The 17031-nt window shown below is 41.4% G+C and overlaps 2 protein-coding genes across 4 annotated transcripts in view; one reads left to right on the top strand and one right to left on the bottom strand.

Annotated features, from left to right (window-relative positions):
• The window catches only part of AVEN (apoptosis and caspase activation inhibitor), an 85443-nt gene extending 79574 nt beyond the window's left edge, over window positions 1–5869 (bottom strand). The window contains exon 1 of one of the 2 annotated variants that reach the window (XM_026793204.2): window positions 5774–5869. In XM_026793204.2, the coding sequence (XP_026649005.2) occupies window positions 5774–5854 (81 nt within the window). In that variant the 5' untranslated portion in view covers window positions 5855–5869. Of the gene's footprint in view, window positions 1–5064; window positions 5551–5773 lie in introns of those variants that run through there. The other variant, XM_005479897.4, reaches the window with a different exon arrangement.
• Window positions 1–14920, top strand: part of CHRM5 (cholinergic receptor muscarinic 5) — a 46154-nt gene extending 31234 nt beyond the window's left edge. For both annotated transcript variants that reach the window (XM_005479896.4, XM_074542795.1), the window contains one exon: window positions 10599–14920. In XM_005479896.4, coding sequence (XP_005479953.2) covers window positions 10682–12268 — 1587 coding nt within the window. In that variant the 5' untranslated portion in view covers window positions 10599–10681 and the 3' untranslated portion in view covers window positions 12269–14920. The remainder of the gene's footprint in view (window positions 1–10598) is intronic.
• Window positions 14921–17031: the final 2111 nt, after the last annotated feature.

The following is a 17031-nucleotide window of genomic DNA, read 5'->3' on the forward strand; positions in this document are numbered from 1 at the left end:
ACCAAAAAGCTACCAAATTACTACCCCAGAGATTTGAGAGTAGAAAAGAGGAACAAAAGCATTTAAGTAGGTGAGGACAGAAATGCACAGCCATCTAAAATATAAAAAACCCCTCAAGCTCTTTCCAAGGAAGTTACAGAAAAGGAGTCAGAATGAAGTTGCTCTGCAGCAATGATATTCATCTGTGTAATGGGATGCTTCACTACAAATCTCTTGTTATATCAGCAGGAAAGCTGGTAAAATATGCTGAATGAATAACAATAAATATCACTAAACCGTTCCGAACTAAACAATTAGGGACTATCAAGAAACTCTGGAGTCCCACTGTAAAAAACAGGTCCTTCTATTGTCTAGAACCCAAAAAGAATAAATTAACTTTGGATGTATAAAAAGCATTTATGCTTTTCCATTACATAGACAGCCTTGAAAAAATGAAAGAAAAATAAATAGGGCTGTGACAAGTGGTTACACAGCAGGTCTACTGAGTAGACTCAGTAACCTTCATTATAAATATTTTTCTGTCCTGATTCCCATGTACTTGCTACACAAGCTATCTAATCTTTCAGTCACAAATTTTATTCTCAAGGCCCCAATTAAACCTCTTCCTTCTTAATAATGTTTTTCTTCTTGTCCTGCCTAAAATGGATCTCTTTGCAGCAACCTCTCTACTCTATGGAACATTGCTAACCTGGTTAGCAAAGTGTCCTCTTTGCCAGATCAAAAAAACCCTGAAGTAAATACATAAATAATATAAAAAGAGAAAGAACCAGGTTCTTCAGCCTTTCCTCCTCAGTCATATCCTCTTTACATATTTCTTCATTCCTTCCCTCTGAACTTTCCCCAGCTAGTCCCAATCTTGCAAAAAATAGAACTAATTCTTGAATGTACTGGCATCACTAACTGATACCTTCTCATCCATTAAGCTGACAGTTCTCTTCTATAAAATTGCCCCTTAATCAGTCACACACTGCTACAGATATTTCCTATGTAGATGTGGCTGTATTTTGTATGACTTTGAATCACACCCAAATGCAGGCTGTTTCTTCCATTTGTTGAGACTGTGTTCTGTGCTCCACCCTCCTGCCAGTTTAGCATTGTCTGCAAATATTAACACTGTATATTTTAATCCTTCCCTGCTGGAATTATTAATAGAAAACTGAACATGAATAGATAGAGAATGAAGACTTGCAGAATTCCATTTCACAAAACCAGTTTGATACTGAGCCATCACAGTAGAGAAACTTCTGAGAAGGGAAGCTCTTCACACTGCATTAGCAATTAAGTACAGCTCACAAATTGATGCACATTAATCTAAATGAGTTTTTTCTAGTTGTTTTTGAGAACATTAACACAAAATGTCAGAACATTTACTGTCTTCAAGACACAGAAATCTATTCTTCTATCTGCACAAGTTCTGTCACAGTGTTCTAAAGGCAATCAAATATATCTGCATTTGTTACTTTTGTTACTGTGCCTCTCAACTGCTTTTTGCAGTCGCTTAGATGGTAAATGGTTCACTCATATTAATTAGGAAAATTAATCTGATGCTGACAGCATTAGATGTTCTCTTAGATCACTTCTATATGTGCATGGACTACAAGAATGAAGATACAAAAAATACTAAAGTAATGTGATGCATCTTGAAACTAACCACACATGAGAAAGACTGCACTAAAATCCATCTGTTAACATCCATTTGTGAACAATTAAATGTTTACTGCAACACTGCCCAAAGCCAGGAGAGGAACATTGAAACAGACCTGCCAATTCCAACTGCACTGGAATAGCAGCATGTATCACAGGCACACTCAGTGTATCATTGAATGGAAAGTTAAAAGAATACTCATAAACTGCAAATGTAATAAACCTAAAGGACAAAAGAAAATCTCCTTAAACTACTACCAATGCTCAAAAAATGTGGTCAAGGACACATCAAAATAAAACCCAGCCTCATATCCACAATTTCGGAAAGTTGTTTCTATTTTAATATACTGTGTCTCTTAAAGAGAGCAATTTTAAAATTCTGACAGTACATAAAACATGAATTCTGAGTTAGACTAAAAGTGGGAGATAATATTGGACTAATGTCAATTTACTTAAGCATTAAAATACCACATTTTACTAAAATTGAGTAATTTCAAATGTGTTTTATTTATTTAATGTAGCATAGATGAGCTAAAGCAGACTGAAACAATGGAAAAATATTCAAGATGACAGAACTACAAAGAAATCTGCCATTTGGTAAACCAGCTGGTCTTAATTAGACATTCATTTTTGAAGGGAGGACACAAAATCTTCAGTAATCAAGCCAGTTAAATCAACATGCACACTAGTTACAAAAAGACATAACAAGTGGAAGATCCTTTTCCCTCTTCAAAAGGAATAACAACACTTTTTCACATGGCTTCTAAATCAATTTCATATTTAAGAGAAGTAGCATCTTGTTTCAAAAGTGGAGCTGGGAATTTACTCAGAGAACCACCTTCTCAAGAGCTGAAAGAAATCACAAAGCTTTCTTCTCTAAGATTTTGATCCACAGCTGGATCTACCATGCAGGGCATGGATACAAACACAACACCAAATCTCCTTCTCCCTTAGCATATAGCTGAGGAGGGGAGAACTGACTTAGCAATTTCTGCATCTTCCCAGGCTTTGCAAATAACACAGCTGATCACCCACGACTAAAACCAAAGAAATACAGGACTCCTGCAGCAGTGTAAAGCACACAGTGCCCAGTCTCATCGTGCCCCACAAAACTGCAAGCTGAAAGTGCCACCACGACACTTTCTTACCCCTCTTGTACAGGCCACAACTAATGCCTTCCTGTAGCTTCAAATGCAAGCTTAGGAGGCATTAAATTAAAACATCCAAAACACAACACTTTAAGACAGTGCTTTTGCGTGAATGCAATTGACAAAGAAATATTGCTGACAAAATATTATGCAATTTAATGTCAATTTCTACTTCACTGCAAAAAAAAAAAAAAAAGAAAAAAAAAGAAAAAAAAAGAAAAAAAAGAAAAAAAAAGTTTTTTTCTGAGAAGACCCCAGCATCTCAGCACACAGTAAGGAAAGAGAATGTGGTACATATGACCATCACATTCCCTGCCTTATTACCTGACTTCCCAGTTTTGTAGCTCACATATCACCACTTCAGAAGATTTACCCCCTTTTGCTGAAAGACAGCAGGGTCTTGTCTCACACAAAATGCTTACTCTGGGCCAAGCATCCTATCACTGAGGTGGTGCACTCTTGCAAAACAAGTCACTCTGCTGAACACAGAACACTAAGGAGCTGGGATTAAAAGGGGGCAACTCTCTGTCAGATAAACGCTGGCTACACTGATGGAAGGAGGAGGCTCTCTCTGCTCCAGAAGTGGTGAATTATGAGATTGGCTCAGAGGTAGCACTAAAATTCAGCAGCTGCAGGCTGGCACAGCTGCTGATGCTGTGGCTGGATTGCTGGAAGCCAATCCCAACCAAGCTGCTAAACACAAAATTTGTGGCAGGTGCACAAAGAGACTGTATAGTGCTTAACATCAAAACCCTCCAGTGGAGGAAGAAGATTACATTACACAACAATCTTTAGCAGCGTTCTCAGAAAATCTTAGCTATTGCTTCACTTTTAAAGTCCCAAATCATACTAGCCTTGGCTATTATGTGCTAGGCTAAGATAAGAGCATATCCAAGTCAATAACAAAGTGAGCAGTGGCAAAACATATTTTAATGTGTCCCAAAAGAAACGTTTTAAATTGCAGGGTTGAATGACTTAGGAAAAAATCAGTCCAGGATAGAAATTTTCCCAGCTAATACACAGAGGTGCTGAATTACCCCCGCGTGCTCCTGCAATTTATGAGGGAACACTGTTGTTTTACATCCAGGATCCAAACTTGTCCCCAAACATCAGTGTGAATTCAGCAATTTATATTGCTTTCATGTGAAAGCACTGACCAGCACTCTAAGTAACTGTACCAATCGAGTCGTAACTTTCATCTCCCAAAATAAGACTAAATACAATAACAAAATTTATATTTTTATATCCACCAGCAAGCATGGGAGTTCTAATACAGATAAAACACTGGGTGGGTTCAATTGAAGCCATGGATCATAAAAGTCAAAGTGAATCTAATCAACATGATGCTGGAATTGGGGTAGCATCTGGTCCATCTACATTAGGACTCCCAGTGCTGCCAACACCAATTAGCATTAGGTCATCATTATAATCTCTTTGCCAATTCAGGGACATGATTTCCATGTTGCAACAATGCTAACAGAAGAAAAATAATCTGAATGAAGTAGTCAAAGCATTTTTATGGGGACTCTTTTTAAAAGCACAGTGTTGATCTCATACCATGGTGAGGCAGATAATGCCTCCACAGGAAATTGCCTATGTAATTGTGGTACACAATGGTACGTCCACACTACTTTTAATCTGCTAAAGCATTTTATAATGGGCTGATGCACAACTATCAACTTCTATTAATGACAAATGATACCCAGTGAATCACAGATACCCACTAGGTAAGGTGTGCTCTGTTACCATGTCTTCACTGCGAGTACCACAGGCTGGACAGGACACACGCTCATTTCAACTTCTGATCATAGAACCGCCAAGGCTGGAAAAGATCTCTAAGATCGTTCGAGTCCAACTATTAAAACATCTCAAATGTGCCAAAACTGCTCAACAATTCTTCATCTCAATTTGCAAACTGAGGAGGTATTTTTTCAGACGCATTTTTTAAACAAGACTTTTATCTTTTCAGCGCAAAATTATTCACGTATTTTGGCAAGACAAGCCCTGTGTTATGCTGCCCCAGAGCAGGAATACAGCACAGGGATGCTGCAGATGCCGAGCTGTCTCGGGCAGCACGGGCGGCACCCCCAACGCACCTGCAGGCTGGGGCACAGCTGCCAGCGTGGCTCCACCTCGGCAAGGGGAGGAGCAGGGGAGGGGAGGGGAGGGGAAGGGAGGGTTGTGCCCCATGCCCAAGGGCCGCCCCGGGGCCCCGCACGCTCAGCTCCGCCTCCCCGTGCTGCCGCGGAGGGCGGGCTCTCCTCCCGCTTACCCGCCGGTGCTGCTGGGCGTTGGGCGATGGCGCTGCCCCGCGACCTCGGGGCTCTCGCCTGCCCCGTCCCCCGCCTCCTCGGTGCCCGTAAGCGCCGCCTCTTCCTCGGCCCCCGCCTCCTCCGCGCCCGTGGCCGTCCCCGCCGCCTCCTTCCTTCGCCGCGTCGGGCGCGCCGGAGGGGCGCCGCCGGCCATGCCGGGCCCCTTCCCTGCGGGGCCTGCTGCCGCCCCGCTCCGCCTGCATGGCCGGGCTCGCCTGCCGCGGGCCGCCGGGGCCGTGCCCGTCCCGCCCACTGCCGGAAAGGGCCGCTCGCTGGGGCCCGGGGAAATGGCGGCGGCGGAGCGGCCTCGGCAGCGCCCCCTGCGGGCCCTGGCAGCCCCGGGCCGGGCCGGGCCCGCACCTCCTGCCGGTACCACCGGGCAGGGAGGGCGAAATAGCGTCCGCGTGTGTAAATAAAAACAGAAAAAACATGTATTTAGTGCTTAGAAAATAGAGCTCTTAGCTAAAGCTAGATGAATTATGGGATTGTTTAGGTTGGAAAAGGTCTTGGATATAATTCAGTCCAGCCGTTAAGCCTGCACTGCCACTTCCACCACTAAACCATGTTCACATCTACACATCTTTTAAATACCTCCAGGAAAGGTGATTCTATTGCTTCCCTGGGCAGCCTGTTCTAATGCCTGACCACCCTCTTGGTGAAGAAATTTACCTCATACCCAATGTAAACTTCCTCAGGTGCAGCTTGAGGCTGTTTTGTCTTGTCTCTTGCATCCCAGGAGAAGAGAACCATCACTGCAGCTCCTTTGAGGCTGTTCTAGAGAGCAGTAAGCGCTCCCTGAGCCGCCTTTCCTCTAGACTGACAAACACATCTCCCTCAGCTGCTCCTCACAGGACCTGTGCTCCAGACCCTTCCCAGCTCCGCTGCCCTCCTCTGGAGCCGTCCCAGCACCTCAGTGTCATTGCAGGGACAGCGGGGCCCAGAGGGGGACACAGGACTCGAGGTGTGGCCGTGCCAGTGCCCAGCGCAGGGCAGGCCGCACTCACTGCCACACTGCTGCTGATGCCAAGGTGCCATCGGCCTTTTTGGCCACCTGGGGACCTGCTGGCTCACGTTCAGATGCTGTCGGCCAGCACCTCCAACACCTTTTCCACTAGGCAGCTTTCCAGCCACTCTTGCCCCAGCCTGTGGAGCTGCATGGGAGTGTTGCGACCCAAGTGCAGGACCTTTGCTTTCTGTAGCAAGTGAGGGGAAAAGCAGCTGATCCCAGGCTGAAAGGGTGTTCGGCAGACACCTGCGCTGCATGAACCACATGAGTTGGCTCTACAGCTTCTTGAGGAGCATCCTTCTCTCAGGACACAGAGCAGAGACACAGGAACAGCTTTGTGCCGTAGTGCTAGGCTGGTTTGTCCTGCTATTCTTAAACTAAGCAGCCACTCATGCTGTTCTTGGGGCAGTTCACCAGTTTCCTAACACCAGCTAGCCCCATCCCTCTTGAACACACAGGCTGTCATTTGACAACACATTAAAATATCAATCTGGTTTTGAAGGGCTTTTAAGCCCAGGAATCATTCCAGCAAGATGTGACCAAACCTCCTATTTTGTGAAATCATGGGCTGTACTGTAGCTGCACAACTACCTGTGTTGTGGGCTGCTGAGTTCCGGGGCACAGTGGGCAGCAAATCCGTAAATTAGCTTAGCACACAAGCAAATAAATAAAGTAACAGGGAGCAGCTTTGGCAAGCACATTGCAAAGACATGCAAGCAATACTCATGCAGCCACCACAGGTCTGACAGAAAGAGATGGAGCTAATAAAACCTGGTGAACCCAAGCTGTGCCTGCATCTGTGGTGCAATTAATCTGTGACACGAACAATCTGCCTGCAGATAACTGTAAGCTGACTTTATGTACAAATTTAACAACTCACAATAATTAATACTTACAGATAGATTGGAAAAAAATATCATTACTACTTGGCAGCACATAACAAATACCATTTCAACTCACAAGTGTGAACATCATACATTAATAATTATGAGACAGCAAAGTCATGATACTGTACATATGCATTTAAATTTTGTAATTTAGTTTTGATGTCCCTATTATTATCATCTCTTATGAAAGACAATGAATATAAATTATGTTACCATAGCACACAGAAGTCCCACTCACAGGCTCTGTTAGCCTGAGTGATACACAAATAGATGACAAAAGGTAATCCACCAAGTGTTAATGCAGACCTATGAAACAAAAGAGGATAGAAAATGACAAGATCATAAGAACAGCCAACATGCCAAGAAGAGATCTTTGCATACTAATAAGTCAACTGTTGTCAACTTTGTAGACATCACAGTAAAATAGCCCATTAGGGAGGGAAGGCTTTGCATGATCAAACAGTGCTTTTTATTAATAAATTATTAAGAAATTATGTAGTTTCTGTAATGTATTATCAGTATTCTCCAACACATGTCAGTTTAAACCAAGAACATCTGTGTCACAACAACAACAACAACAACAACAACAGCAACAACAATTTCTGCTTCTCCTGCTGCTCTGAAGTCTGCAATCCACGTGGCATATTTCAAGCAGTCTTTCTTCCTATTTGCTAATGTTAGGGAATGTGAGAGACCTGAGGGGAGGGACACTTGCTATCTATGGTAAAGACAAAGCATTACAGGCCACAGCATCTATACAATTCCCAGTCTTCCCTCTTCTGAGGCAAGTGCCATTTCTGGCAAAAAAAGGCAGAAAGTTGAAACAATCTGTAGTTGTTCTACATAGCTGCTCAAACCCAGGTGTTAGGCAAATGTAGTTTGTAAAGGTTTATTCCTGTACCTGATATTCATATCTGTGCCTTTTTAAGACCATCTCCAGCCTTAGCTGATATCATGCAAAAGCCCAAGGCCAGCGCTGGCCCTCACCAGTGCTACATCACAGCCAGGCAGCAGCTACATCTACACCTGGCCTTCTATCTCTCAATCCTGACTCAGATCCTGACTCAGATCTGCTGGCTGGGCTTCCTGGCTTGCTCTCAGACATGCCTCATCACTCCAGACTTGCTGTGCAAGCACTGGACCATCACTGTCTCTCACCTTCTCATGAACCCAATGTGCTTCTCCACATCCTGCTGCTTCTTGGTCAGCCTCAGCTCCCACCTGCTCTGGCACTGTCCTCACCTTCCCTCACAGAGTGAGCAGCCCTCATTGTTCCCTGAGATTGCCACACTAAACCCACTGCCACACTGCCATGCTTTAAAATTTAGTCACATGGAGCTTTTAATGCACCGAACAACTTTGTTCTGTCCACAGAAAAAGAAGCATAAGACATGAAGTAAGAAACAGATTCTTCTCTCACAGCTCAGTTACCTACCACAGCCATGCAGCTGCTCCACACACCTTTGTTTCACATTAAATCAATTCCTACCCTTCAAGTTTTTGTGAAGATTTGTAAAGCCAGTGCACCAGCCATCAAGACAGCTGTGACTTGGGAGAGATCTTTCCAGAATGCAGAACCAAGATGAAATGTCCTTCTTTGCATAGGACTAATTAGAACTGCTGTGGCACTTCAGCTCTTCTTGGCTGCTAGACTGGCTCTGGAGGTTGGAGAGCGAGAGCCAAGCATACAGATGGTCAACATGCATGTGTTATGATTCTTGCTAGTCTGCAAGGTCTATACATGAATTAGAATCCTGTTGAATTAGGCTCAGTGTATAAGCAGAATACAAATGCAGAAAAATTTAAATATAAAATGGGAGATGATAGACACACACAGATGGAGAAGAACCATTCTGAGAAGTACGATAGGCAGAAGTCTCAGTATATCAGGAAACTTACCATTATCCAGTTTCATCACAAAAAGAGATCACCATTTAAGCAGGGTTTGAAGTAGAAACATGATACATTTCTGTGGATGTTTAGGAGACCTGGGGAAGAAAGTGAAGGAAACAGTAAAATCAAATAAGAATCACAGAATTGTAGAATAATCAAGGTTGGAAGAGGCCTGTAAAATCAAGTCCAGAATGCAGAACTACCACTATAGCCCCTAAACCACTAAACCAGTGCCAGGTCCAGACACCTCTTAAACACCTCTAAGGCTAGACAAAGAGGACAATGTAAGAAAATTACATGCTTTTCTGAAAGTTCAACTAGTGGCTGTAAAAAATTCTATTCAGCTGGTGAGAGACAGGACACAACTTCTTGGTACAAAAGTCAGATGTCTGTAAAAGCTCGCAGTTAATAAAAGACACTTCCCAAGACCAAAGAAAACAATGTTCTGAGAGTCAGGATGAAAGATGAAAACACAGAGAAGTGGTGTGGATAGATAGGGAGGACCATATAATAGAGATCTGATGCAGAGAGAATCTTAAAGACTTAGGAATGGACTTTAATAGGTGATTCATGTGTTAATTTTAGCTGAATCTATGTCTGCTTTGAAAAAGAGATTATACCGGTTTTATACACACTGAAAGACCAATAGAAAGATCTGTTAATAATTTAGCTTTCATTTCTGACTTTAAAAACTGAATACTATTTGACTATTTCAAAATTACACAGTTTGGTGAGACTAAATGTCGAGTAAGTGATTAGCATCACCTGATGTGATGGAATTACTAAAATCCCAGCAGGTATCTTTGAAAGAAATTTTGCCTAGTGCCGGTTCACTGGCACAAGAAGCAGCAGTGAGGAATGTAGAAAGCAATGGATGTCAGTGGCATGTATACATTAATAGAGGGGTCCTGTTTTCACCTTTTGCTGCTTATGCAAGTATTATTTTAAATTGGTATTTGAAATGGGTTGTTAAATTTGCATTTTTTACCAGAACCAGTCTTCTGGTTCTTCCTCTGCAGTTTACTCCTCTGTATCCTCAATCCTACCATTCACTCATCCAAAGTACCCAGACTGTATTTCAATGCTTAACCCCATCAGTCTTCTCTGTTCTAAGATCTCTTGATTGAGTTTTGTCCACAAACATCTTCTTGACCTGTTTCATTTGCTCAAAGATTGCCCTCCATTGCCTCAAGCACTTCTAACACCTATTTGTTTCTTGCTGTCACCATGCCAGTGTGGCTCCTAACTCCCATGCACCCTCAGTATTCGCTTACTCTTTTTCTGTTGTTGGTGACTTTTACAATTTTTCAAAGATAATTCCTGAAACCTTGGCATGCATTTTAAATACTGTAGGAAACAACACAGTGACTCACTGTCCTACTACAAAACCTTAAATGTCTGTGTTTGAGAATATGTAGAGGGTTCCTAAGATACTCAATATGTTAGAGCTGAGGTGGTTGACTGTCTTATGAAATAATAGTTGGATTGCATTTTGAAATGTCATAAAATGCCAGAGCACATTGTCCGAGGATGTACATTTGTGTGTTTTAGTTATGTTCACAATTGTAGAAATAACAATCGAAATGTGAAAATAGAACACAAATAATGTGATAAGTTGTTTCACAAGTGTTTTCATAGTAACTTATGAAAATGTGTGCTATTGAGCTACTTAAATTTTCTGATTTTTTTTTTCCTTTGATCTTTATAGCTGTCTCCAAAAGGATGCTTCTGAGTACAGAAAGCAGTATGCAACAGTGCTAAGGTCCCGATGACAACACACCAAGGACAAGAATGGAAGTCAATTTATTCAGCAATTCTACTGTTGTAAACAGTTCATCCATCAACCATAAGCAGTTAGAAGGGCATAGCCTCTGGGAAGTCATTACTATTGCCACTGTAACTGCCATTGTAAGCTTAATAACCATAGTGGGAAATATTCTTGTAATGATATCCTTTAAGGTCAACAGTCAGCTCAAAACTGTCAACAATTATTACTTGCTCAGCCTTGCCTGTGCAGATCTCATCATTGGGATATTTTCTATGAACCTTTATACATCCTATATACTCATAGGCCACTGGACTCTTGGAAGCCTTGCCTGTGACCTATGGCTGGCACTGGACTATGTAGCTAGCAATGCCTCAGTAATGAACCTCCTAGTCATCAGTTTTGACAGATATTTTTCCATCACAAGGCCTTTAACTTACAGGGCCAAACGCACACCCAAAAGAGCTGGCATCATGATTGGTATGGCTTGGCTGATTTCCTTCATGTTATGGGCACCTGTAATCTTGTGCTGGCAGTATTTTGTGGGTGAACGAACAGTACCACCTGAAGAGTGCCAGATACAGTTTCTGTATGAGCCCATTATTACCTTTGGGACTGCAATTGCTGCTTTTTACATTCCTGTGTCTGTGATGACCATTCTGTACTGCCGCATTTACAAAGAGACCGAGAAACGCACCAAGGACCTCGCTGAACTGCAGGGCTCAGAGTCTGTGGCAGAGTATGAGACAATAAAGCCTCAGAAAACTCTCCTGAAGTCTTGCTTCAGTTGCAAGCAACAAAACTTAGTCAAAAGAGAGGGGTGTCAGGCTTCGTGGTCCTCATCTAGCCGAAGTACGTCAGCTACGGTGAAGGCCTCCCAGGCAGCGAGTACTTGCATGGACTGGGCCAAGGCTGACCAGTTAACCACCTGCAGCAGCTACGCCTCCTCCGAAGACGAGGATAAACTTGCCACTGACCCAGTTTTCCAAGTAACTTACAAAAGTCCGTCTAAAAGTAAGGCAGAAGAGTATAGTGAGACTACAGATGTTGTTGTCAAAGACCAACCTGAAGAAAGTGATTTTGAGAACCAGAAATACTTTTTGTCGCCTACCAAAGAACACGTACAAAAAAGTAAAAAATGTGTAGCCTATAAATTCCGTTTGGTGGTTAAGGCTGATGGCACTCAGGAAGCCAACAATGGTTGCCGAAAAGTAAAAATAACTCCTTGTTCTGCTGCTCTGTCAAAGGACCCTTCCATCAAAAGCATGGATCCAAATATAAATAACCAAATCACCAAAAGGAAACGCATGGTTCTTATAAAGGAGCGCAAAGCGGCGCAGACTTTAAGTGCCATTCTTTTGGCTTTTATCATCACTTGGACTCCCTATAATATCATGGTTTTGATCTCCACATTTTGCTCTGACTGCATCCCCCTGACACTGTGGCACCTTGGATATTGGCTCTGCTATGTGAACAGTACTGTTAACCCCATGTGTTATGCCCTCTGTAATAAAACTTTCAGGAAGACTTTTAAGATGCTGCTTTTCTGCCAGTGGAAAAAGAAAAAAGTGGAAGAAAAACTATACTGGCAGGGCAATACCAGACTGCCATAGTTGTTCTGGTATAAGAAATAAAGAGATATATAGATATTGATGTAACCTAACAAATAATGTATTTTCAAAGCTATTGCTGTTGTGTCTAGTGGTTAAAAAAATCTGCTGAAAAGTTAAATTTTGCATGAAAGTAGTATGCTTGGGATAAAAATGTCAGTGGCTGCTAGGAGCAACACAGGTTGTTTTTGACTATGCAGTAGAATTGCATTACAATTATTATGTTTGGTGTCTTATGTCCTTTCTTTCAGCCCGAGAATAGGTGGAGTAAACTATATACTAGAAATTAGACTGGGATGATCATCCAGTCATCAGGTTAGGTCATTCAGTCTCTCTGTAGAACAGAACTGTTTCTTACTATAGTTCTTTGCTAGTGTATTGTTTATTTAGTTTTCAGTGTTCCAAGCACTGCAGCCTGTGCTACCTCTGTTTTGAGGCTTTACCATCAACTGTTGAGATGAAACAAGGACTATCTAAAGGGTAAATGCTGTCATCCCCAATACTAAGTGGTTAGGGAGATTCATAATACTCCAAGTGAACACACACATTATAGCAGGACATAATACTGAGAAAATTTCTACTTTAAGGGTGACTCTTGTGGAGACTTAAGAAGGGCTCATAGTGGAAGAGCTTATAGTGGAAGAAATAGATATTGTATTTTGTACATGAAGGAGCCAGTCCCAATATCAGTTCCATCCTGCAAGTCACCATCCTTTTCAAAAATGGTGACACCTCTGAAATTCTCCAGTTCCCAGTACCTCTGAAGGAAATAACGAAATTTTAATTCAACAGTGCCAAGGGTACAAATCAGAACTGACTGTATGGCATAATGGACACAGTCTGTCTACAACACAAGGAAAATCTTTTTTGCAATCTCCTTTGTTGCACTACAGCTTGCTCCAAAAGTTCCCATAACATTTACCTATATATAGTAAGAGAACTGGCATCCTTTAAAAGCACTTTGAATTCTTTGTCATTAAGTAGCTTTACAAGTACTAGTCAACATCAGGTGCTTGGAAATATGAGTTATCTTCAGGCACTCCCTTTTGGTCCAGCAAAACCACATGTGCTACAGATGTTGCTGAAGTCAACACCCCTGGTGGCTGTGGCTGTTGGGACTGGCTTGTACTGGCCTAGTTACAAGCTAAGACTGAGCATTGGCTGAGATTAGAGAGGGCTTTTGGTGCCGAAGCTGAGCTGCCTATGCCTTCCTGATGTCTGTGTTAGACTGGCAGGAGCCCTGCAGCACTGACCGACTGAGTGGGTAAGCAAGGGACTGCCTTCAGCAGAAGGCTTTTGGAATGGAGCTGGTGACCTCCCTGTGGTGGGAACAAACAAGAAGCTTCAGAAAAGGTCCTGAGAAAACAAAGTTAACAGCAGCAGGAGTCATGAGGTGTGGAAGTACTAAAAAAAATGTTTATGAAGGAATAAGAAAGATATGTACACAAAGTTCAAATTCAGTTCTAGCCTTTCTATCAAAATTCTGAGTGAGATACTCTGGAATATTAGTTTGAGACAATTTTCAAGTTAAATCTACTGTACACTTTAGCAGGACATTGCAGTGGTGACATTAGCCAGTTGCACATTTCAGGGATTGTATAAGTCATCGTGAATGTACCATTGCTCTCAGTGAAATTGTTTGCATAATGTGTTAAGTTATCATACCATCAGGATGCTCTCCTACAGACAGATAAATCCTCCATGTCAACAATCACAGTACAAGTGATTAACATTTTTTTAGCCCCAGTGTCCACAGGGGAAAATTTTGTCAGTGAAAGATTAGCAGTGTACTAATGCAAAAATATGTTCTCTAAGGCCACGTGATTGATTTTGTAACACACCATACTGGGCCTCTTATTTTGTATGTGCATCAGCATATGGTTACTTATGAAAGGAAAGCAGAGGTCTTTATAAAAACTCTTTCATCAGCTTTGTTCTGTCACTATCCAGAGCTTTTCCTGTGTACAGTAACTATGTACAAATTAGTTGTTAGAGTGGGTTTATTTTATATTACATCAGACCAGTCATTCAGTAAACTATGTTTGATTTTTAGCAAATGAATGTGTCTCTCTGGGGGCACAAGCTGCAGTTAAAGACAAAATTTATGAGGTAGTAACAGTTCATGCTAGCTGCACTGTTATTGCTGAAATGAAGCATTGGCTCTTACTGAAATTAAATGGACTAATTTTTTTGGTTTTGAAGTTTGTTAATCAAGAATGTTCTGTAAATGTTTATGGACTCTCTGCTCAGTAAATGTATTAGAATACCCAGTGATGGATGCAACAATGTTGGTTCAATGTAATTGTGAAATATGTGCACAAATTATGCTGCTAACACCTAACCATGTGAGAGATTACATGGCCACACATGAGTACATTGTAAATATCAACAATTATATGAAGAGGTGTACGTTACTTTATTGTTATGTAGGATGCTTATTCTTAAAAAAAATCAAAACCTCAAAAGGCCAGATGTGGTCCTCATCAGAGTATCTGTTAGTACTTGGTTGTACTTTGTACCTTTTTAAAAAGTGTTGTGGGACTTCTGCAATGTAGGACAATCTTGTTATCTTGTTATCTGTCCTTTTAATGACATTTTTACTGATCCTGTAATTGATTATTGTCATGGACTAATGGAATGCTTTTTGTAAAACTACATTTTGGTTTCACATGATTTCATATACATACATCCATGTAGATATGTACGTATTGTCAATATAGATGCATAAATACACATCCCTAACTATGCTTTTCAGAGACCCAGTGCCTTTTATATTTTAAAGTATTGAATTTTGCCACAAAACAGGGATATGATTTTGATCTCTTCCTTTTCATATATGCCAGCACCCCTACATATTCCAGATCCCCATAATTTATCAACCAACATTCATTTTTTGCAAATATGATTTATGTGTGTAGATAAATGTAATGCTCCTGCAGCTGCTGGGTAGTCAGTGACTTCTCTGTTTTGAAACACAGGCTAAACCTTAACTCTAGAAAATGATACGGTCTCTTTTCACTTCACTACTTGGCTTCACCCCCAGCAAGTCAGTAAGAGGCCACTCTGTTTCTTATGTGGTCTCCCCCAAATCCCCATTACTGCCTTTTGAGCTCCCTAAGAAATATTCTTACACAAACATTTGACAATTGAGTGTCATAAAATCTTGAGCTTTAATAAGCTTCTTGTTTATGATTTTATTAATAGTTACCCTATAAGCAGTTAAAGTGGTTTAAAATTGATAATATCATGTTGTAAAACTGGAGATAATCTATGCTTACTAGGGTTTCAGAAAGGGATGGTGTTACAATTGTTTTTTCCATCTTGGTAAATGTATTTTTTCACAATTAAGGAATTCAGTCTTTGTTACACTCAGTAAAAACACTGCCTTTTACTCAGTATTTGTGCCATTGGTCACTAAATGTCACTAGTTTCTTCATGTGTCTGCTGATACACTGAAGTCAGTCCTCCTCAAATAAACCAAACATTTCAGATCCTTCAGAAGTTTTCTTCTCAACAGGTCTTCCTCCAGACCCTGGTTGCTGATGGCTTCTGTTTCAGTGGACCTCTTAAGCTGGGAAGGCTTTTACTGAATTCCTGGTTAACATGCCGAGATAGAAGCTGAAATATCTTTTAATCCTTACATGCAGCTGCAAACGAGACGTAGTGGAGGTCAGGTAGTTGTTTTTAGTGTGTGCTGTCCATAAGGCCTCCTTCAGTGTGCAATTCATCAGGTAGCTATAGGAGGAAGAGTGGAGAGAGGGTACAGTGGAGGATTCCAGCTGTGGGACACAGCTCTGTAGCCCCCCACTCTGACTGTGGCCTGATGCCTTCTGAAATACAAGACACGAGAGTGACTAAAGGACTGTTTGTTAATTCTAGTAGGAGAAAATCAGGCCATACAACAATGTTGTCAATTTTTTGATACAGCGTATTGCATCAATGAATTAACAACATTCATCAGTTAGCCCCTAAAACCACTTTGTCATACTTTTAAATCTATGGTTGTACATAAAAAATAAGGTTACCTGAAGTCTGTAAAGTCAGAAACAAAAGCAAGCACTTTCTCATATGAAAACTGAATTATTTTAAAAGACAAATAGTGAACATATTCTGAGTTGATTAATGTGCTATTAAATGTGAGAGTGTGCTTACATTTCCTGCAGTTGACAGTACAAATGCAGAGAAATGCAAAGTAGGAGAGGTTAAAAAAATCTATTTCACTGCCATTGTTAGGAGATTGCATGTTTAAAGTGGAACATGCCTCCCATTCACAGGTGCTTAGAGCAGGAACCTTTTGCTCTAGATCTTGTCATACTTACTCATTTTGGAAGGCTATTTATTTGACCAAATAAATTTGTTTCCACACCTACTTCTAGGAAGATCCTCCTTCTTTCCCATACTGCAGGAGGCAGTAAAATCAGGAAAGGCTGAGAGACAGTGTAGGAGAAATGTGATTGGTAGAAGAATTTAGGGGGGGTAGAATAGAAACCCCCATGTTTCAGTCTGTGATCCAGTGATGAAGGCCATATGCCTTCAGCATTGTTCTGGGTATCTGGTGATCAAGGTTCAGCAATGGAAGAAAAAAAAAAAATCTGTTCAGTTAAGATAGTCTTTTGCTAAGGAATTATGAAGTAAAGTTTAGTCTACTTCTAAAGGTTCCACACTGGTGGATGTTCTAGAATATTACTTATTTTCATCCAGTAGTTAGTCCCCAACCCAGCCACCATGGTAATTTCCATCCATAGTTTTGTTAGAGGTGTGGAATG

This window comes from Zonotrichia albicollis, chromosome 6, assembly GCF_047830755.1.
Source record: "Zonotrichia albicollis isolate bZonAlb1 chromosome 6, bZonAlb1.hap1, whole genome shotgun sequence".
In the NCBI taxonomy this organism is placed as follows: Eukaryota; Metazoa; Chordata; class Aves; order Passeriformes; family Passerellidae; genus Zonotrichia; species Zonotrichia albicollis.